Source organism: Rana temporaria, chromosome 1, assembly GCF_905171775.1.
Source record: "Rana temporaria chromosome 1, aRanTem1.1, whole genome shotgun sequence".
Lineage (NCBI taxonomy): Eukaryota > Metazoa > Chordata > Amphibia > Anura > Ranidae > Rana > Rana temporaria.
In genome coordinates this window covers 168,165,022-168,188,922 of record NC_053489.1, presented here as the reverse complement: position 1 = coordinate 168,188,922, position 23,901 = coordinate 168,165,022, and the positions used below count along the sequence as shown (strand labels likewise).

The following is a 23,901-nucleotide window of genomic DNA, read 5'->3' as shown; positions in this document are numbered from 1 at the left end:
GGGACCTCTTAAATGTGAAATCTGAGGTCAAAAATACTTCAGATCTCATATTTATACAAAAATGCAATAAAAAAATGTCATTTGTTAATTACCCCAAAAAATTATTTCCCCTTTAAGAGCATTGGCCCTCCAATGCTATGGAGCCGAGTGGCGGCCACCTTTCCCTTACTTGGCTCCAGGCTGTTGAGAGAAGAGGACCCAATCGTCTCCACCGCTATCGGCGGCTCCCATAAATGGCGGAGACCACCGGAGCGTGGCCCTGCCCCGCCTTTGATAAAATTGATCTATTGGCGAATCAGCTATCTGCTGCCATAACAATGGTATTCCTCTTCAAACAGCCTCCGTATAATGACGGCGGGCAGTCGGCAAGTGGTTAAATATAGTGCTTCGGGGTTCCCCTTAGTCTGCCTGTAAAGTGGTGCATCTGTACCATGTATAGAACCTGCTGCAGGAAAAAAATACATTTATAAAGAACAAAAATTAAATTTATATTGATTTTCCCTGTAAGCCTTCTTTATTTTGTAAACAACGGCTTGGGGAGCCAGTCGGTATGATGAAGCCACAATTTAGTGCACTTGAAACAAGATTAGAGATCTTTTGGACAAATTCTGGTGTCTCTTTGGCAGACTTTTGATAAAAGTAACAGGTGTGGAAAAATTAGGCTTTGTGTGTTGGTGGTGCCTCTACACCATAACCCTATAGAGGTACTCTTAATGAAATGTAAACAATGTACATTATATGCATCTGTCAAACAGGTGTGGAAATATTGGTCCTTGGGTGTTAATTGTGCCCATGAAACTGATACCCAAAAATTACTTCAAGATAAAATCAACATCCACAAAGCTAGGCAGCCTTGATAGTCTTGAAGAGATCCCAAAAACATTTAATCAGCGGCAATGGCATCAGGGGCTTGAAAGCTGCTGCTAATGCAGGACTGATTCATTTTGACAAATGTCAGCTGGTCAACAGAGTCTGTGGACAGACACACTCTCTCATCTGTCACAAAACCTCCAGCAGCCCTGAAAGCCCGTTTGAAAAGCATGCCGGGTGCAGGACAGCCCAGCAGTTCAATTGCAAACTGGGCAAGTTCTGGCCAGTGGTTATTCTCATGACTCAGCAACCCAGTGGATTGTCCACAGGAAAGCTCTCCATTTCTGTTTTCACCCCTAAATAATCTTTCACCATATGATGCATCCGATGAATGTTAAAGCTGACAGCCTTGGGCGCTGAGGACTAAAAAATGTTTTAAATGGATCAATTAGGCAGCACCCTTCTCCATTGCTCCTCCTTTGACCAACAGAAGCCGCAAAAATACCTTTTCCATAAGACTGTAAACTACCAGACTCTGGAAAGGTGTTACATAAACTCCTCTTTAGGGTTTACTCAAGATATTTTATCCTGTGCTCCCTCTGCGATAGCTGGATGAGCTCTGAGACTTTCCCCATGTAATGGTGGTCAAGGACCAACCAATAATGATTCTTCTCTTGATGCCAATTATTCTTTGGTTCTTTCACAGGCTTTGAAGAATCAGGGAGCCCTTGCACCGCAAGTTTGCCGAGGCATGAGAAGCAGAATTATCGGGGTCACTGAGGATTACACTATCTGTAACTGCCTCTTTCCAGCCACGTACTACTCCCAAGGTTTCTGGGGGCTGAAAACCATCTCTTAAGGTTCGACATACTGCATGCCTTCCTCTGCTCCAATGCCTCCAAAACTGCAGAATCCTTCTCCTCCCTCTCCTCTGTGTTCTGTGGCAAGAATGGTGTCTGCATAAAGCAGGCCTTGAGAGAAAAGGAAGTCCTCCTCTTCCTCCTGCTACTCTGCCATAATGCCACACAGAGTATGCTCCAGCAGGAACTCAAGATGGATCGTGTCACTGATGCATGCATTGTGACGGCTCACCATCCTTGTCAGCTCCAATGGTAACAGTACAGTGCACACATCCTTTATCAGCAGCCCATGAGCCTGTTCTTGTGCCATACTCACACAGGTACTCGTTGATTGCCATCTGCTGCATGTAAGCCACTCTGGCAGCTACGGTGGACTACGCACTAGCCTCAGCTTGGGTGATAGAGGATGCGAAGAATGAGGATGGTTTAGTAAGCCAGGCCAACACCTCCTCTGCATGCTGTGGCTGGATAACACAGGCAACATCTCTAAACAGAGGAAAACATGCCCTGACTGAGGACAGACCACGTCTACCTTCGCATTTGGACACAGGCACTGCTGGTCCCCTCATAGTCGCATGGGAACTTTTGCCTATCCTTGTTGTCCTCTCAGACATAATGGAGGCTTAACCCCCCTGGCGGTATTCCATAGTCTGGCTCGGGGTGGTATTTCATTACCAAAAGCGGTAACCCCGAGCCAGACTCGGGATCCCCTTGCAGCAGCCACAGGCAGGGTTTACTTACCTTGTCCCTGGATCATGCGATGCCGCCGTGCTGTGTGATCGAGCTGTGTCTCCTCGCTCGATTCACAGTGTCCCTGTGAATAATGGTACCACTTTCAGCACCTAAAATCTGAAATAATCATACTGCCAGGGAGGTTAATAACCAAATTGAATAGATACTGGGAAATGTGTAATTGGATGCACTTTATTCCATGAAAAGTGGTGTTTGGTGCACTTCAAATTGAGGAATGCCGCTGACAGAAATGTAAAAACTATAAAAAATAAATTAAAAAATTAAAAAGGGAAAACAACAGCTTTGCAGTCAGAAAAACTCCAGCTAACAATTATAAAAAAAATTAAAAAAAACGGGGCAGGCACGGAACAAAAAAACAAACAAACTTAGCAACCAACCATAAAATAAAAAGGGGTATATAGCAATGGGTCCTAGAATGCACTGTGCAGAGCGGTTAAACAACTCGCCAAACGCCCCACAAATGTGGGTGTTCGCCAACAGGCTCAAATTGTTTATCCAACTCTATCTTAGAATCAGCCATGATATCATTTCATAGAAACAGGTGACAGGGGTATCTTAGGGTAAGGAATCTTTCTCTGCACCTAAACTTCCTGCAATATTCTCGCCACACTAAAAGATACATATCATTTCTTACGCCACAGGGTTGATTTGCTAAAGAAGTAATTAATGTTCACCTTAAAAAGTGTATTTTCACTTGTCTCACTTTCACTTGTCAAAAAAAAGATGACACGGTTAATTTTAAGATCCAGTCATGTAAAAGCAAAAATCCTTTGTTTTATTATATTCCACGTGATTATATAGTCAAATTAAACAAATTCACCTTACAAACTGAGCATACATCAACCCTACAATTTACAAGACACATCTGCTCTCATAACAGGTACACATTCATATTTTTTATTTGTCAGCATATAAACAGCTATGTGCAGACATACTTTTAATCCTTTAAGAAAAAGTGGATCAGAGGTCTATGACTATGATCAGAATGACTATGAAACATTGTAGGTCCCAGTGGAAAAAGTGGTTGTGTTACATCTCCTCTTCGAATTCCCAAAAATCCTGTTAAGGTTGTGGGCTCCTCAGGGGAATTAAAATTATAGACACCTGTGAACATCCAGTAGCTCTAGGCCATAATTCAATACCATGTTGTTTTATTTCCTGTTAGCGCAAATATTGTAAATGTTATTTCCAAGGTCACAGGCTCCTCTTAAACACAAACATTGGTCATAAAAGTGTTAAAACATTCCAGTTATTAGGCCTGGTTCACACTAGTTCGATTTCAGATGTGACTTCAGTGGCACAGAATCGCATGAGAAGGGAAATCACATTGTTTTCAATGGTGTCTGTGGACATCAATGCGACTCAGCATGGGGCAATAAGCAAAAGCAATATGATTTCGGCCCCATGAACCTTATTAAAGTTGCGTCCAAGTGACACAACATAATCTCACTGACAGTTGGATAAAAAATGTATCGCAGCAGTGTGAACCTAGTCTAAAGCAGACATGAAGTCAAAAAGTGAAGATTTGATACTGTATGTTATAAGAGCATCTTTAAATGAGATTTAAGACCCTTAGCATTCCCTGGATTTCAAAAGAAGATATGTGATGTCAGTAAATATATTTTCTAACAATTTTTATTTTTTTACTGCAATCATACAGTGATTTTAGATTAAGTAGGAAAGTCTGATGTAATAATCAGACCCCTAGCTGGCGGTATTCACGAGTGTGGCTCGGGGTGGAATTTCAGTCCCATTAGCGGTAATCCAGAGCCACACTCATGATTTTATCCTGGAAGAGGTTAACTTACCTTGTCCCCGGGATCCCACAATGTATTCCCGCAGTGTACGGCCGCCGGATCTTCTGGCCGATGCACTGTGCCTGGCTTCCGTTTCCTGCTAGCGTTGTGACGAAGGGGGACGGAACCGGCGGCAAATTTAAAAAGAATAAAACAAAAAGTATAAAACACACTGTTAGACATTGTAATCCTATTGGATTACATTACTAACTAAAATAAATTGACCTTAGTTTGCCCCCCAGTGCTTTCTCCAGTGCCCTTGCATGCAGTTTTACTGTACTTTGTGTCTGGAAAATGCAGAACGACCATGGCATCAAAAAAGCACGCCTCCACCTCAAAAGCAGTATATGACCTGCTGGAAAACAGCGACAGCGATACAGAATTGATTGCAGAATTAAGTGATAGCGATTCGTGGGGAAGTTTGTCATCAGACACAGAAAGCGATTTCATCGATGATCCCGCGACTGTGCTCAGTGATGTGCGGACTTGGTGCTCGATTGACTGCGGAAGGAGGACGTAGCACCCCCAATATTCACGTTTAATGGAGCACCTGGTATCAAAGTGGATGTTGAGGATGACAACCCCTTGGCATACCTCCAACTCTTTTAGACCGATGAGGTTATTGGAAAAATTGTTACGGAGACAAATCGGTACCAGGAGCAACAAGCTGCTACACATCTAATGCCGCATACACACGATCATTTTTCGGCATGAAAAAAACCCTTTGTTTTTCGGCATGTTTTTCCAACTTCATCATTAAAACGACGTTGCTCACACACCATTGTTTTTTAAAAATGCTCTAGCAAAGCGCGGTGACCTACAACACGTACAATGGCACTATAAAGGGGAAGTTCCATGCGGATGACGCCACCCTTGGGGCTGCTTTAGCTGATTCCGTGTTAGTAAAAGACGATTTGTGCTTTTCTGTCTGTTACAGCGTGATGAATGTGCTTACTCCATTATGAACGGTAGTTTTACCAGAACGAGCGCTCCCGTCTCATAACTTGCTTCTGAGCATGCGCGGGTTTTTAATGTCGTTTTAGCCCACACACGATAATTTTTTACAACCCGAAAAACGACATTGTTTAAAACGTCATTAAAAAATGCAGCATGCTCGAAAAAAAAATGTGTCGTTTTTCAGAAGCCGAAAAATAATGTGAAGCCCACACATGATCATTTTAATTTTTTTAAGACAACGTTTTTTTCATGACGAAAAATGATCGTGTGTACACGGCAAAAGATTTTTAAGGAGCAGAAAGTGGGAACCAGTGACCAAAGAGGACATCTGGACGTTTCTGGGCCTAATAATTCTTCAGGGAGTAGTGGGGAAACCCTTGCAGAAGTGGTATTGGACAATTGCAACCAGAAAATTACTAGCCACTCCTTTTTCAGGCATGGTCATGTCAGAATACAAATTTTATCTGATAATTAAATATTTTTGCAAATAATGAAGAATTTGATGAGACTTCTCATCCAGCTCCAAAACTCAAAAAGATTTGGGAGGTTTATCAAATTATTCTGAAAATTTTCCAGCAGACCTATGTACCAGATAGAGACATCAGTAGTAGTAGTAGACAAAAGTCTAATGGCCTACAAAGTAAGACTCAGCTGGATACAGTATATGGTGTCAAAGAGAGCACGATATGGCATAAAATCATTCATGCTATGTGAATCAAGTACTGGTTACATATAGAATTTCGGTCCTATACACCACCGGGAAAGGAACCAAATTCAACGAAAGATTCAGCAATTATGGAATGGCAACCGCTTTGGTTCTTACTTTGATTGAGCCATTGCTGAATCAGCGCTACTGTGTAACCACAGACAATTTTTATACTTCTCCAGAACTCTATGAGTTCCTTCTACACAACAAGACAGATGCATATGGGACCGTTAGGGCTAACCGGCGTCACATGCCACCAACCTTTGGCAATAAAAAGCTTAAGGCAGGAGAAATAGTTGCCTGGCAGAAAGGCAAAATGATGGCACTGAGATTGCGCGACAAAAAAGATGTGTGCCTAATGAGTACAACACCTCTACTGTCATGGTACACACAAAAGGTGGAAAAGACGTAATGAAACCACAATTCGTGATGGATTACAACACCACCATAGGAGGTGTGGACAGAGCTGACCAGGCCATGACAATTTATCCAGCGATGAGGAAACAACAAAAAAAATATTCCAAAAAAATCTTCAGGCATTTTCGTGAACAGTGTTTGTGGAATGCCTTCATTCTGCAAAAAAAAAAGAGTGACACGCCTGTGGTTCATGCGAACTTTGTTTAAAAAGTTGCCAAACTTATATTTCAAGCACCAAACACCAACTGTAAATAAATCTGGACGTCGTGCTGCTGTCGTTGTGAACCCGGAACGCCTGACTGGTCGTCACTTTATGGACCACATTCCACCAACAGAAAAGAAGACAGCACCCACAAGGATGTGTGTGGTTTGCTGCTCTAAGCGTGACGACACTGGAAGGAAAATCAGAAAAGAAACCCGGTTCTATTGCCCTGATTGTGACATCGGACTTTGAACTGTACCATGTTTTAAAATTTTCAATATGACTACTAATATTGCACCCTTGTTTGGACAAAAAAAAATTCTGTGTTTTTGATTATATTATTTACTAAAATGTATTGAATAAAAAGTATTATTATTATTATTATTATTATATTATTTATTATATTATAATTTATGATTTTGTGTTTCAAACTTTATCATACCCGAGATGTCTACTAGACTCTGGTTTGGACAGATTTAAGTGAGTTATTCCTAAGAATTACAGGCCTACAATTTAAAACGCCAAATTTCCATGCAAAATAATGGTAGCGCTTTCAGCACCCAAATCTGAAACAATCATACCGCCAGGGGGGTTAACTAGCAAATATGAAAATAGTAAACAACTGAAAATTCCAAAAGCTTTGATTATGAAAAGGGTAAGCAACCAAATTAAGAGTTGAGTTTGATTATGGAAAGGTTTACCTAGTTCTGCTGCCATATATTAAGAATGATCTTCCGTTAAAGAAATACAAAGGTGACGCAATTAATTACATGAATGACATAACAACACGTTCAGGGCATTGTGATCTTTTCACCTCTATGGACTTAGTGAAGCAGATAATTAGGTCTTGTAATTTTCCTCTCTTTTTGATGTGTGCTGCATAACATTTTGTTGGGAAATGATTTACATCTATCATTGTCAGATGTTTAGTTTACAATAGTTTGCAGCACAATCCTGCTTACACAGCAAGAGCTCACAGATCGGAACATTTTTAGCAGCATGAAGCAATTACCTTCTTGCAATGCAGCCTAAATTATGAGCTATGCATCAAAAATTTTTACTTACTATGCCATTTATCTCTTACCCTCCCTCACTTCAAAACATGATAGAAAATACATATTAAATACAATGATTTTTAATCTTTTGTTTCTGATTTGTAGGATTGTTATTTCCATCTCATATTATATCACAACCTATTAGCAATTGTTTGTCATGGAGGCATTCGTTGTGCTTTCTCTCAGTTAAGAATACAGTTCGCACATGCATTATTTCTGATGGATACTCAATCAAATTTTTCCTGAATTTTTAAGAAGAATTTTCTGCCTTCAGTGATACAGTACATCACCTAAAGTCATAGAGTTGATTAATTAAAGTGTATGGAATACCCAAAATCTATTTTTCACTTAACCCACTGATGTTGTATTCACTTTAAAGAGACCCTGCCCCCATACTAGTAATATCAACATCAGGCGAATACGGCAACGTTCTTGGCTACAAATGATAGGAGGGTTTAGTTCCCCTTTAGGTTTACATCTACTGTAATTTAGCAGTTCCCCACATAATGTTTTTTTATTTCCAGCAATGTAGGTGTAACTGGAGAATGGGACTTCAGGACAACAGATACCAATATACAGTGCATGTGTAGAACAACAGATATGTAACCCGTTTCTGAAATTAACACTTACCTTCACAATTTCTTGTGCTATCTGTCTGGTCTTGTTGACATCTAAAACTATTTTTGCATCTCGGACCACTGAGTATAATGTTCTTCCCTTGCACAGGCTGAAACACAAACAGTTACATGGAAGTTATAAGCTGTGCCTAATGTATGTGACAGGATCCTTATATTATGTAGTAGGACTAATCTATAGTAAGAAACAGCTCACAATGTATAAAAAGCAGATCCAGGTCCAGCCCAACTGAACAGCTAAAACATGGATTTTTCTTTAGTGTTTCGTTCTTACTCACATGACATAATTATAATTCGATTAATGAAAGTTCATGTTTTAATGTACTGAAGTCTAGTAATTCAGTCTGTATGAAAAATAATAAAAAGAGAAGCATGAGAATCAGTTTTTTTGTGAACTTGTACTTACCGAGGTGGATGCAGCATTGATCTGATGATGTATCTGTCACCCAGCAGCTCTAACACTGAGAAATGAGCAATCAAACACTGCTGATTGCTCGGTTCTCACAGCTCTCTGGAGCAATGGGCTGTGGAGAGGGCGACCAGCTCAGGCTTTCAGCGGTTCGCTAAGAGGCTGAGCTGGGTGCTGGTCCTGGCATGTGGGTGGATCCTGACCATATGGTTGCGATCTTACCGAGCCTGGACTGGCTTTGTGACGTCAACAGACAGTGGACTTCAGCCCGCTGTCTGCTGAAAATGAGTCACAGGAGTGCAAAACAAACTGCACACTGTGATTCCCAGATAAAGTACAGTGAAACCTTGGTTTCAGAGTAACTTGGTTTGAAAGGGTTTTGCAAGATGAGCAAAATGTTTTAATAAATGTTGTTTTGATATACAAGCGATGTCTTGATATAAGATTATTAAACAATAACACCAAGAGAAACTACATAGATCATGGAACAGTGGTTGGTGAACATAGAGGTTGTAGTCTAATGTTAAATTAAAAAGGAAAATACAATTTTTAAAAAGTGCAACATACTGTAACTGTAAATTCTGTAATATGTAGCTAAAATCAATAGAAAAAATATAATAAAAGCCTTAACATATTCAAGTACATTCATAAGTTATTTTCAATATTTTTAAATTAGCAGCTGTCATTAAAATAATACCTGATGATCCTGTCATTAAGGTCCCTCTTCAGGCAATATCTGTTAGAGGGTGACAATGTCCCTGTCTCCTAACTGTGCTCCTCTTGTATTGTCACCTTTACACAAGCTTCATATGAAGACCAAAAGTGGTTGTTTCAGCACACAATAGCCAGTGTTGTTCAATCTGAATAGCAACCCATATAGCCATCACAGGAGTGCATATATTTGGACAATAAATGGTTGAAAAGAGGTTGCATGAGACAGAATCAGTGAGCAAAAAGGCAAAACAATAATTTACTTTGTATAAGAAATGGCAACTGTTATAAAGCAAACCGAATACTACTCAATTAACCACTTAAGCCCCGGACCATATTGCTGCCTAAAGACCCAAGGGGTTTTTACAGTTCGGGACTGCGTCGCTTTAACAGACAATTGCGCGGTTGTGCGAAGGGGCTCCCAAACAAAATTGGCGTCCTTTTTTCCCCACAAATAGAGCTTTCTTTTGGTGGTATTTGATCACCTCTGCGGTTTTTATTTTTTGCGCTATAAACAAAAATAGAGCGACAATTTTGAAAAAAATTCAATATTTTTTACTTTTTGCTGTAATAAATATCCCCAAAAAACATATATAATTTTTTTTGTCCCTCAGTTTAGGCCGATACGTATTCTTCTACCTATTTTTGGTAAAAAAAATCGCAATTATCATTTATCGGTTGGTTTGCGCAAAATGTATAGCGTTTACAAAATAGGGGATAGTTTTTTTGCATTTTTATTTTTTTTATTTTTTTTACTACTAATGGCGGCGATCAGCGATTTTTTTCATGACTGCGACATTATGGCGGACACTTCGGACAATTTTGACACATTTTTAGGACCATTGTCATTTTCACAGCAGAAAATGCATTTAAATTGCATTCTTTATTGTGAAAATGACAGTTGCAGTTTGGGAGTTAAACACAGGGGGCGCTGTAACATTTAGTGTTCACTTTGTGTGTGTTTACTAGTGTAGGGGGGTGTGGCTGTAGGAATGACATCATCGATCGGGTCTTCCCTATAAAGGGAATCACCCGATCGATGCGCCGCCACAGTGAAGCATGGGGAAGCCGTGTTTACACACGGCTCTCCCCGTTCTTCAGCTCCGGGGAGCGATCGCGATGGAGCGGCTAAAAACAAATAGCCGCGCCGTCGTCCCGGATCGCTCCCCGAGCGGACCCGACCTCCGCATGTACCGGGGGGGGTCCTGATCGGACCCCCCACCCACGTCTAGCAGAGGACGTACAGGTACGTACATGTGCCTGTCCGTGCCATTCTGCTGACGTATATGTACATGAGGAGGTCGGGAAGTGGTTAAGGTATACGTTTACTTTTAAGGTGTAAAGCGTTAGTAAACCTAAAACATGAAAAGTCATCATAAGGTAAACAATTACTATGTCTGACTATGGTTGCTATTCATTTATTTCATAAGTTCATCAAGTTTTTATTAATCTGGTGATCCTGACAGGTCCACTTATGCAGAGTGACAACAGTATTGCAGGCAATCCCCAGTCTGCTCTGTTGCCACTCTGTTCATGCTCTCCGGAAGTGGTGATCTTTCTATATTTCTTTCAGATAGTCACTCTATGTGACTCCTCTGCACATGAGGAGGGGCAAGACAAGGTTCTTGATTGACAGAAGAGTACTTCTGCTTTGATTCTTTATCCAGTCCACATAAATTATCATAATTGTCATGTGGGCACGTGGCAATGTTTCACCTGGCCAACAAAGGCTATAATATAGGGCACAGATGTCAAACACAATTCCCGCGGTCGAATCTGGCCCTCCAGGCCATTTCATGTGGCCCTTGCACGCTTGCACCGCTCCAGCCCTCCTCTGGTCCTCCTCCAGACCCTTACTTTCTGTTTTCAAGCAATGCATCCAGCTTCTTCCCAGCAGCAGCATTAGGAAAGGGGGGTGCACTGTTACGTAAGGGAGAGTGGGGGACTCCACTTCTAATTGTGGGGTGGATCTTGACATCTAATGTAAGGGGAGGGGATGTGCTGGACATCTAATCTTACAGATACAATCAGCCCTTTTGAGGGCAATCCTAATGCTGATGCGGCCCACAATGAAATTGAGTTTGACACCCCTGATAAAGGGTATTTACATGCACTCTTAGCGATATATGTACCATTCTATTTATGACAGCAAACACTAATCAAGGATTTACAGTATGGTTAAAAGTGCAGTGCTATTACAACAATGATAAACAGTTAACCTAAATCATAATATACATACAGTAAGTCCAAATGTGCAAAAACCAGTGACATATGCAAACTAAAAATATTATTAATAAACATTTTACCTGCCATCCTGTTCCACGTCAATTTTGATTTTATTTGCGTATTTTCTGAACCAATAAGGTGCAACCTCTTTTTTATTAACATTACTAGTGTTTCAAATTTTATTTTTGTTTCCCCCATTTAGTTTGAATCTCTTCCATTCAAAACCACTTGATGGCTTTTATGATGAATGTTTTTTATTAGACATATGCAGAATGTAAACATTTGTTTCGTATATATTCATTATGTTACTAGTTTTGACTCTTTGGTATTCGTTCAGCATGGTTTCTTGAATTTTTTTAATTTAATTTTGTTTATTCATTTTCTAACAAATTCCAAATTTTTTGAATGATTTGAATTCAGGTCAGTTCAAAAATGATCGACCAATTCAAATTCAATTGCCAAGGCTGTCTGCTGCTAATCTGAACTGCATGCTTGAATAAGGGTCTGGTATGGATTTTGGGGGGGTCCCCACGCCTTTTTTTTTTTTACATTTTGGCATGGAGTTCCCCTTAAAATCCATACCAGGCCCTTTTTTTAATTTCTATTGCTGGCATTGTTTTGTTTACATTTCAGCTGTCAGTGGGGAAGCCAGCTGACAGTTGATGACTCATGGGTTGTTAGGGACGCGGCGGCCGACTTCCAAGTCCACCGATTAACCACTTGAGACCTGCGCTGTAGACGAAAGACGTACACAGCGCGGCTCTCAACTGCCAGGTGGAAGTCCCTGGTTGTCCTTTTACTTGCATTCCCCGCGTGCGCCGCTGGGGGCGCGCAGCGGGGAAAAACTGTGCCCGGCGCATCGCTGAGATGCCGATGCGCGTGCCTGGCGGCCGCGATGTCCGCCGGGTACCCGCGATCGGCAGTGACAGCAGGGACGTGGAGCTCTGTGTGTAAAAACAGAGCTCCACGTTCTGTCAGGGAGAGAGGAGACCGTTGCTGTGTCCCTTGTACATAGGGACACAGCATCGGTCACCTCCCCCAGTCAGTCCCCTCCACACACAGTAAGAATCACACCCAGGGAATACATTTAACCCCTTCCTCACCCCCTAGTGTTAACCCCTTCCCCGCCAGTCATATTTATACAGTAATCAATGCATTTTTATAGCACTGATCGCTGTATAAATGTGAATGGTCCCAAAATAGTGTCAAAAGTGTCCAATATGTCTGCCGCAATATCGCAGGCCTGACAAAAAAAATCGCAGATCGCCGCCATTACTAGTAAAAAAAAAATCATAAATCTATCCCCTATTTTGTAGGCGCTATAACTTTTGCGCAAACCAATCAATATACGCTTATTGTAATTTTTTTTAACAAAAATATATCAAAGAATATATATCGGACTAAACTGAGGAAAATTTAAAAAAAGAAAAAAAAAATTGGGATAATATTATAACAAAAAGTAAAAAATATTGAGTTTTTTTCATTTTTTTTTGTCTTTTTTTGTTTATAGCGCAAAAAATAAAAATCGCAGAGATGATCAAATACCACCAAAAGAAAGCTCTATTAGCGGGAAAAAATTATAAAAATATAATTTGGGTACAGTGTTGTATGACCACGCAATGGTCATTCAAAATGCGTCAGCGCTGAAAGCTGAAAATTGGTCTGGGCAGGAAGGGGGTTTAAGTGCCCAGTAATGAAGTGGTTAACAACCAGCTATTCTTCACACATAATTCAAATTGGTCGATCATTTTTCGACTGATGCAAATTCTAATTGTTATGAAAATGTAAATGTGTTACAATATGAATAAACAAAACAAATTTAAACAAATTTCAACAAAATTCATGACTATATCATTCAGAGATTCGGATACAATTTATATCAATTGATGTGCCAGCTGCTTCACTTAATTTCTCTGAGCACAATTTATTTTTTTAGGTTTACTAATCATGGGTTTGCATTCACTTTGGGAACCAATGCATAGAGAAGACTGTTGTATGAGTTCAGTATGATTTTACTACGAGGCTAGGCCCTTTTTCCTTGTTAATTTAAATCGCTTACCAGGGCTGTAGATAATTTTTTTTCCTGGGGGGGGGGGGGGATTCACACTCAAAGGCATCGTTTACACTTATGTTGGGGAGGTACAGTAAAAACATGTGACAGCAGAGTGGGATCATGAGGCTTTTCACTGCAGCACAGCAAAAATGATAAAATGATCCCCATTCAACTGAATAGAATGTAATGCACAAGGTTGTGGTGCAGTGGGACAGGGTTTAAGGGACTGAAATGGGTGGTGAGGAAGCTGTCCCCTGGGAGGTCCCCCTGTCAGAACACAATAGCTCAACAGGTAGATCGCTGTACTAGCATTGCATAATTAGCATCTCCTCCTGAGATCCTCAGTTTTTTTTGTTTAGCCTGCTGGGTTGAACTAAAAAAACTTACTGTGTGAACCAGGCTTTAGATCTCATTCATATGATCTAAATGACCATGGAATAACAAGTATACCATGAATACCTACAGCCGGGATCCCAGATGTTCCAATTTTTGTGAGCTGTTCAGCCTGTACACCTGGGTAATGGGCTGAAAAGAGCCAAGGCTGTCCACTGCTGTTAAGATGTATCTGCAAATCCAGTGGTCCTGAAGTTTAAGCTTCGGGGGGTGGAGCGTAATGCATTGGGGGCTTTGCCTGGTGGGAGCCCAGGCTGAGGTTGTATCTCCCATCACTACTACACTACCATAGGACTCCATGGATGTGCGGCACCAGGTTTTTCTTTTCTCTCTTTCCTTCAGTGACTACAGGAGCTGGGATGAGCTACATCCCTCGCCGGAACTCCTGCAGCTGGTTGCGGTATCATTTACATTACTTCCCACATCGATTGAGCCTGAGCGGCACACTAACGAACTGTGGGTCCCAGTGGTTTCCTGCTGTTAGGGACAAGTTTTTGACCCTGGATGCAGAGAGCTTTTGTCCATGGGCAAAAATGTATCCCTACCTGCAGGTAACCACTGGATGTGTGGATAAATGTTTACAGAAGCAGACAGCCTTGGCTCTTCTCAGCCTGTTACTCAGTTTTACAGGCTGAGCAGAGATTGGAACATCTGAGATCCCGGGCGCAGGTATCTGCAGTATACCTGCCACACCATGGTCATGTAGGATGTATGAATGAAACCCATGACTGGATTTTAGCTAACCTTATTGTGCGTATTGAGCAGGTGCAAGGGACAACATATTGTGGTAGGCAGTACATAAAAAAAAAAAACTTATGAAAAGTTTTAAAAGATTAAAAAAATATATAATTGTGCACTGCCTACCACAGGATGGTGCCCTTTGCACCTGGACAATAAGGTTGGCTTGTAGTCAGTCTTAAACTGTAGTAAATACAGCTTTTGAACTTGTACCTACAGGTAAGCCTATAATAACGCTTATCTGTAGGTACAGTGAATATCTCCTAAACATGTGGTGTTTAGGAGATATTTACATGGGAAGCAGCCGGTGACGTCACCAGCACATGTGCACTTAAGGGACGGCATACCGCTTGGTTGTACTTATCCTGGGGAGGAGTGTAGTTCGTTCTGCATATTTGTGACCCATTTCTATCCGACAGCCGACTATAGCCTGCTGTCAGCTGACATCGCTCAGCAGCTCCAAGCTGGGGAATGCCTAGACCAGCAGCTGTATCAGCCTCTCAGTGAGCCGCTAAAATTCTGAGCCAGCTGCTCCTGCCCCCTCCACAGCCCGGGGATCCAGTGAGTGTGGGGGAGGGTAGAGCAAAGAGTCGGGGCTGACAGTTATGAGTCCCTGTAAACTTCTCTACAAGAAACTCCTTCCTTCTCCAAAAACAAAACCACCCCTTTCCTTAACCTCCACCAAAAGAAACTCCCCCAGTTTATGCCTCTCCAATTACCAGACCTCAGATTCAGAGAGGTACAGAAGCAGGAAAACTCCTGCATCCCCGGTCTCCCTTAAAGTGGAGTTTCCATCCCAATTTTTTTTTTTCATTATTGTCCTCATTAGACCTAAAAAAAATAATGTTTTACTCACCTGGAAATGCCTGTTGCTATGCGGTCCCATAAAATCCCATGAAATCTGCCTTCAGAATCACCTAGGATTCTGACATCATCTCCCTCAGTACGCTAATGCTCCTGGGAAATGTGTGTCATCATTTCCCAGGATCCAGTGTGCTTTCCCATTATAACTCCCCATCCAAGATATCCAGGAAGTGCTTGTGGGCTTCACAATGCCCACAAGCAAAATGACAACGGAGTGGACATCGTTTATAAACTATCTTTTTTGAATAACTATGCAGAGCGGCGGCGGATTGTAAAATAGTAAGTGACCGGATTTATATTATAAAAACGCATGATGAAAGGACATACATTTAAAAAATGCTAATTGTGGTTGGAACCCCGCTTTAAGTGGTTGTAAACCCTATATTAAAAAAACTGCAAGACAAAGGCATAATGAGCTAGTATGCATAGCATACTAGCTCATTATGAATTACTTACCTCACATCGAAGCCCCGCAGCGGTCCTCGTACCCCCCTCCGGCCAGCGACATCCCTCCTGGGGGCTACTTCTGAGTATAACGGCACCGACGCTGTGATTGGACGGAGCCGCAATGACGTCACACCCGCGCATGCGGGAGCTGACGTCAACGGCACACTGACTGAAGTAATGGCATATACGTACTATTGCTTCAGTTTGCTCTAGTGCGCATGTGCCGATGGGGTTAAACAGCCCTGACCCCTCCCCCCCTTATCTACTACCCTGAAGCTTACAGTACCTAATCCTATACAGCTTTGTATTCAACTAGTCTATATAAGGCTGAACTCCAATTTTTCATGCACTTTATATAGTTTATTTGGGCCAGCTTGGCCCAAACGAACTATGTCTCTCACTAACATGTCAGGTCGCTGGATGTGTTGTATAAACTGTATGTAGCTGCATCTATATTTCTTGGAGCAATTGCATTACCCTTACATGACTGTTCAGAAGTTCAGGTTAAAGGAAAAAAAAGCACAAGAAGTAAAGTGCAAAGCTCATCACTCCCCACACACAAAAAGAAGCCCTCTAAACTGATTTCACTAAATCGATTTCTGATTGGCTGATGATTTATTGCACATAATAGGTAGTGCTTTGGATAAATCTGGTTTATATGTATGGAATTCATTTACAGACATTTACAGAACACAAGTCAATAGCTATGTTCACAGCTTAGCCCAAGTAAAAAATCTCCATTAGTGATACATTGGGCCTTGAAGTTCTAATTGGGCATTCATTAAATGTACCTCATCTGCACTAATTGCTGGGATAAACCAAAACTTTTTGATCAATACATAGAAAGGCCTTTTATTTGAAAACTATGTAAATAAACATTTTGTCTTGATTAGTTGATAGTTTCATGTATCTAAGCAGAAATCCTTTAGGGTGGAAGAATATGTGAGACTGAGGAGCTAATTATTCACCAAAGGAAACGTGAACCAATTTGTTATGTTGTCTGGTACATAATAGGTAACTAACCAAATCTCTTAAATTTCATATAAGCTTTAAAATGTAAATTTCAAAAGTTGTTTTCAATCTTTTAACATTATCTTTAACTTTTTAAAACATTTAATACAGCTTGTATTGAAAGATTACCTGGAGGTCCTGCTATGAACTGCCTTCCAGTTGTACTTTTTGGCTGTCACCCCTGGTGAAGACTACATGTGGTTGTGCCAACACATATGGAATGGGTATATGGTCCACCAGGCGCTCTGAGGGAAGCTATGTCAATAGATTTGCTGTAAACAGGGGGGAACTAATGCGCAAAACCAAACTAACCAAACTAACTATGGGCAACTATACTAAATAGATTAAGATTAATAAAATGTTAATATAGCAGCAGCCACTACTAAAACGGTGCTCACGCACCCAATGACATATGTAAAACAGGGAGTGTAATGGCGCTTGCTAGTGGGAAATTTCAATAACAAATAATAAATAATAAAGTGCAATAGACGACGCACAGCAACGTATAAATACTAATCAATATGCGATAATATATGTGTTCCACTCTTGAAGGCCCTTAATAACATCCACAACTGGATCCACAACCCTTTACATTCCAGTTGTGGATGTTATTAAGGGCCTTCAAGAGTGGAACACGTATATTATCGCATATTGATTAGTATTTATACGTTGCTGTGCGTCGTCTATTGCACTTTATTATTTATTATTTGTTATTGAAATTTCCCACTAGCAAGCGCCATTACACTCCCTGTTTTACATAATAGATTTGCTGGTGTTTCTCATATTAATTCTTACAGGCAGGGATCTTCTCATATTAATACCACAGGCAGGGGATCATTCTGCAAGTATTTTCACGTGGTGTACTGTCTGTGGCCTCGGCACAGTGTGCACCTAAAGCTACGTCAATTGATTTTCTGGTATTTCTCATATTAATTCCTACAGGTAGGGATCTTCTCATATTAATACCACAGGCAGGGGATCATTCTGCAAGTATTTTCACGTGGTGTGCTGTGTCCTCTGCACAGTGTGCACCTAAAGCCAAGTGAATACAATTGCTGTTGTTGTCATATTAATATCACAGGCAGTGGCTGATCAGCAAGTATTTTCACTGCGCCCATTTCTGCGCCCACCAAGAGTAACTGTGAGGGCTTACAGTGTTGTGGCAACACCAACACCTAGGGCCCAAATTTCTGGGGCCCAGGGCCCAAAGATGGCAGGCCCCTACTTTCAAAACATCCAACCTACAAACGACTCCTACTTACAAACGGAAGGAGACAACAGGAAGTGAGAGGAAATCTACCCCTAGGAAGGGAAATTCTCTTCTCTAAGAGGTTTCTCCTGTCCACTGATGCTTTATCACCAATCCATGTTTCACTAAAAAAAACAAATTTTCAAAAAATCATTTGTCATTGGGACAGAAAGTGAGATGCAATCTTCTGAACAGTTGCGCACAGAGAGCAAAACAAATGTTACAGGGGTGATAACCCTTCTCTATGCTTTCCAAAAAGCTTAAAAATAGATTTTTTGACTGGAGCTACACTTTAAAAAAGTACCAGTTCAAAATTACAAACAGATTCTACTTAACAACAAACCTACAGTCCCGGTCTTGTTTGCACCGCCTATATACTGCTGTTCAAAGTATATAGGGCCAAAGGGGCTGGTAATGAACTGGGGGGGGGGGGGAAACCCATGTTATTTTTCTCAATGATTTTCATCCATATTGCAGGGACCAGACATTACATTAAAGCCGCAAGCAGTTTTAAATGACTTTTTTCTTATAGTAATGTCATTTTGTGCAGGGACAGTTCTAAACACGGGAAACACGTGCCATTTCACAGGCATACTATAGACACCCAGCAGGTACGATATTTAAAGGAACTTTTCCAATTTTTTTTTTCACTTTAAGCACTGCTCCAGAGAAAACTACAGTTTTTAAAACTTTTTCCATTTATACATGTTCCCTGGGGTAAGACCCGGGTTCTCAAACCCATTTTACGACAATAACTTGCATATTAGCCTTTAAAATTAGCACTTTTAAATTCGAACGTTCGAGTCCCATAGACTTCAATGGGGTTCTGAGCAAAGGTTCAGTCCGTTCCAAGGTTCTGGTGCGAACCGAATGGGGGGGGGGGGGGTGTTCGGCTCATCCCTACTGTACACATAGGCTTTTAGGACTTTAGGAGCTGCTGCGGTTAGGGGAGGTTCAACTCAACCTCATTCTCCTGAACATGGAAGAATCACGTTTAGGATAGGAAAGTTTTGACCACTGGCCGCAAATTTAGGCAAATTCACTGTAAAACCGAAGCTCGATTTTTCTGCCTTTTGCATTTTCCTGTGGGCAATGGTTAAAGTAGGCTATGTGTACATGAAGCCTACGACTTTAAACACCTTTTGAAGTAAAGCACCTGAAATATATTTAGCTGATGTAAACAATAAAGAGGAACTTCATTCCTCCCTGATTATTATTTTTTTTTTTTTACCTCCCCCATCCTTACCTATTCTGTTAGGTTGCCCATTCACAAACTGACTTACCCACCCAATCCAGCATGGTCCTTCTGCAATCTGCTGCTCAGCTGCAACAGGCAGGTTCCTGTGCCCCATCTTTGTCCTCAGTCATCAGAAGCCAGCTGTCTCTTCTGTGTTCCATCAGGTCAGCCCCTGATGATGACCATCAGGTCTCCCACAGGCCACTGTGAGTTCTTGCTCTTGTAGCCTTCTGGGATATATAACATCAATATCCCAGAAGGCTACAGGAGCAGAACACATCTTTCTCACCTAGGTAAGAATGGTAAGGGGGTGTCCAAGTTGAGAGAAAAAAATATATGAACAAATAGAAAAAATATTTTTTACTTTACAGAGGCATGGGAAGTGCACTGAGGTAAAGTAATTTGGGGGTGTAAAGGTCTGCTTTAAGTATATTTACATCATTAAGTTGGCTGTTTGCAAGTGCTGTACTAATAACATGAGCAGATTTTATAAAAATGTGCATAGTTAGTAAAGAAAATGTGTGTGACAACATAAATACACAACACAAATTGTTCACATCAGTTGTACTGTTCGCAGGCCTTGATTTATGCTCACTTAAAACGTTTTAAATGGCTTTTTCTCTTTATTTTTTAAATCTAATCAAACTTTATCTTGACATACATTTGCAGCTGTGGCATTCTCACAGACCTCATAGAAGGTCTTACTAGGAAAGTAAAGTACAAACAGTTTTTTCTGAGTCATTCCTTTTTCATCTGCCATCATAAATTTCCACAAGTTGATAGGCTACCTCAGATTCAAGGCTAGTATGGTCATTTTAAACAAACTTGTTATTTCACCTTGAAAGACCACTGTAATATATAATTACTACACTGTATAAACAAGAACCCCCTCTCAGCAAAGTTTCACATTTTTATATTCGTATGCCTCGTACACACGACCATTTTTCTCGGCAGAAAAAAAAAAGAAGTTTTTCCCGACGTGATTCCTCTCCAGCCTGACTTGCATACACACGTTCATGCAAAAAAACATCCGACCAAAGCGTGGTGATGTACAACACGTACGACGGGACTATAAAGGGGAAGTTCCTTTCAAATGGCGCCACCCTTTGGACTGCATACTTGATTCTGAGCATGCACGTTTTTTTTCCCACGGAAAAGCATACACACGATCGTTTTTTGCGACGAGAAAAAGACTGACAGGAAACACGACGAGAAAAAAGAGAGCTGGTTTAAAAAAAAAAATGCGGGCAGCTTTTTTGTCAAGAAAACTGCTAGGGAGCATACACACGACCGGTTTTCAAGACCAATATAAAAAATGTCAGTTTTCTTGTCGTGAAAACCGGTCGTGTGTACAAGGCATTACATTTTTTTTTTTTTTTTTAAAAGTGTATTTTGTGCGTGTACTCGAGAGAGGAGCTGGACTGCAGGAGTTGGGAGTAGGCAGGCCTCCCCCTCCCCGGGTGGCAATGGCGGGTGTGTGAGGGGATCCTCCCACACAGCCCGCCCTACCTGCTCCGCTTTGAAGCCCAATGGGGCAGAGGGACTCCCTATAAGGGAGTGAGAGGATTAGCCCACTCAACCAGCCCCGTTAGTCCTTCGCCTCTCTTTTAGAGACCGCATGGTCAAAGTGCGTGTGTGTTAACCCAATTTCGAGTGCGTGTGTAGGTGTGGTGGTTTTTGTGGGAGGGGAGTGGGCGCACTAAGCGCAGGCTTACCTCGCATAGCACACCCACCGGGAGCCGGGCTGAGACCACCAAACTCAATTCACATGTAGCCGAGACCGGGAACCGAACCCCTAGCTGCAGAGGTGAATGGCTTGTCAGCGCAGTGCCAATCACGTTGAGCCACCGCAGCTCCCGCATTACATTTTTTTTTAATCCTTAGAGCCCATTGACAGATCCCACACTGTTTTAAAAGAACTTCAGTTTCAATTGAAAACAACATATTGTTTAAAATAAAGAATGAATACAATCTCTAAATGCAACCAAGCAAAACTTTGATTTAATTTACTTAGAAAGTAAGAATGGCTAATTTGCAGCCCAAGGCCTGAAAAAGTCACATCTGTGCTCATTCCATCCATTACACCATGTTGATGTTTAGCACAGTTTCTGTACAGACGCACAGGAAGAGCTCCAACAGAATCTGATAAGATGTAGCTTCCTAGCTTTTATCTACTTTGCAATAATATACTGAGGAGGGGTAACCACACACAGGAACAAAGAAAGTAAAATTATTCATGTTTTCCACCACAGGCTTGGGGACACCATTTTTCTATAAATATATATAATATATATATATATATATATATATATATATATATATATATATATATATTGCTGTTACACATACTTTTCATCTTTATAAATTAGACACATTTTTATCTGCAAAACATTTAGGTAAAATATACTTCTTTTACAGATACACCAATCATGTAGACCAGTGGTTCCCAACCTTGGTCTTTAACCCTCCTGGCGGTATTCCCGAGCGTGACTCGGGGTTGATTTTTTTGGCTAAAATCGGTAACCCCGAGTCACGCTCGGGGTAGCTGTGCAGAGCCTGCAGCGCGCGCTGGTTTACCTTCTCCTGGATCCAGCGATGTCACCGCACTGTGTGAGCGAGTGGGTGCTCGCTCGATTCACACAGCGTCCTCCTGCGACGTTGCGACGCACGGGAGCGGAGATCGGCGCCAAATTCAAAAACTTAAACAAACACTATACATACAGTATACTGTAATCTTATAGATTACAGTACTGTATGTAAAAAAACACACCCCCCTTGTCCCTAGTGGTCTGCCCAGTGTCCTGCATGTACTTTTATATAATAAAAACCTTTCTTTCTGCCTGAAAACTGTAGATTGTCCATAGAAACCAAAAGTGTCCCTTTATGTCAAAAATGGTTTTAGATCAGCTAGAAAACAGCGATAATAAATTATAATCACTTGCAGAATTGTGCGATAGCGATTTGTGGGGAAATTCGTCATAAAAACAATAAATAATGACAGCGACAATTCTGCAACTGAGCAAATTTCAGTGATTTTGAGTTGATTACATTATTGAATAATTTTTATTAGAATTATATTATTATTTGTTATAATTATTTATAATTATTTATTATATTATAATTTATAATTTTGTTTTTAAAAAAATGTCATACCCGGGATGCCTATTAAACTCTGGTTTGGTCAGATTTAAGTGAGTTATTCCTAATGCCGCGTACAGACGGTCGTTTTTTGCGATGAAAAAAAAACGACGTTTGATGTGATGAAAAAAACGACGTTTTTGAAACTTCATTTTCAAAAACGATGTAGCATACAGACCATCGTTTTTTGCAAAATCTCTAGCAATGCGCGCTGACGTCCATCACGTACGACGGGACTATAAAGGGTAATTTGCATGCGGAAGACGCCCTCTTTTGCTGATATCGTGTTGCTGCGTGTTAGTAAAAGTTTGGTGAGAGACGATTCGTGCTTTTCAGTGGTTGTGCTTAAAATTTCGTTTTCTGTCGTACAGTTTGTGTATTTGTAGTCGGATCTGTGATACAGTGCTTGTATTTAGGACGTATTTGTTTTGCAAGTGCGTTCTTGTGTGCACGTTGCTGTTTTGCAGGTCGTTCTTCAGAGGCCTTTCTGTACTTCAGGGCAGAATTTTTAGTCCGATCTGATTTGACGACCGTTTTCTAGCCATGTTGCGGGTACGTTCTCGTCGCCGAGATCGTGCTGTGCATGTTGTTATGATGTGTGCTGCATCCCGGCTCCGGTCCTTGAGGAGGAGGAGAAGGACTTTGTGGGCCAAGAACTGGTTTCTTTGCAGGGACCAGTTCTCTCATATGCCTCTGCTGCGGGAGATCCAAGAAAATAACCCTGATGATTTCAGGAATTTTCTTCGGATGTCTGACCCCGTATTCCAGCAGCTTTTGGCTTCGGTGTCGCCATATATCACCAGGCAGGACACCAATATGCGGGAAGCCATAACTGCTGAGCAGCGGCTAGTTGCTACGTTGCGATACCTTGCAACAGGGAGAAGTCTGCAGGACTTGAAGTTCTCGACGGGCATCTCCCCCCAGTCTCTGGGCGTCATAATCCCGGAGACGTGTTCTGCCATAATCCAGGTTTTGCAGGAGGACTATATTAAGGTAAGTTCTGTCCTTTAAATGCATAGACTATGTTTCTTCTTTTGTTTTTTAAACAGTCCCTAATTAACCTTTTTTTAATAATATGCTGGTAATGTTACCTTTGTCTCCATGCATGTATATTTTTTTTTTTTTTGGGTCCTACATGCATTTTTTATCTAGCCCACATGTCCATTTTGGGTTATTTTGTTAGTGGCAAACCCACCTAGCTTAGTCCCTATATCCCCCTTGATTTTTTTTCTCC

General features: G+C 41.1%; 1 protein-coding gene across 2 annotated transcripts in view; it reads right to left on the bottom strand.

The window, feature by feature from the left end:
• Positions 1–23,901, bottom strand: part of KSR2 (kinase suppressor of ras 2) — a 607,737-nt gene that overhangs the window by 93,107 nt on the left and 490,729 nt on the right. For both annotated transcript variants that reach the window (XM_040345855.1, XM_040345864.1), the window contains exon 15: positions 8,187–8,283. In XM_040345855.1, coding sequence (XP_040201789.1) covers positions 8,187–8,283 — 97 coding nt within the window. The remainder of the gene's footprint in view (positions 1–8,186; positions 8,284–23,901) is intronic.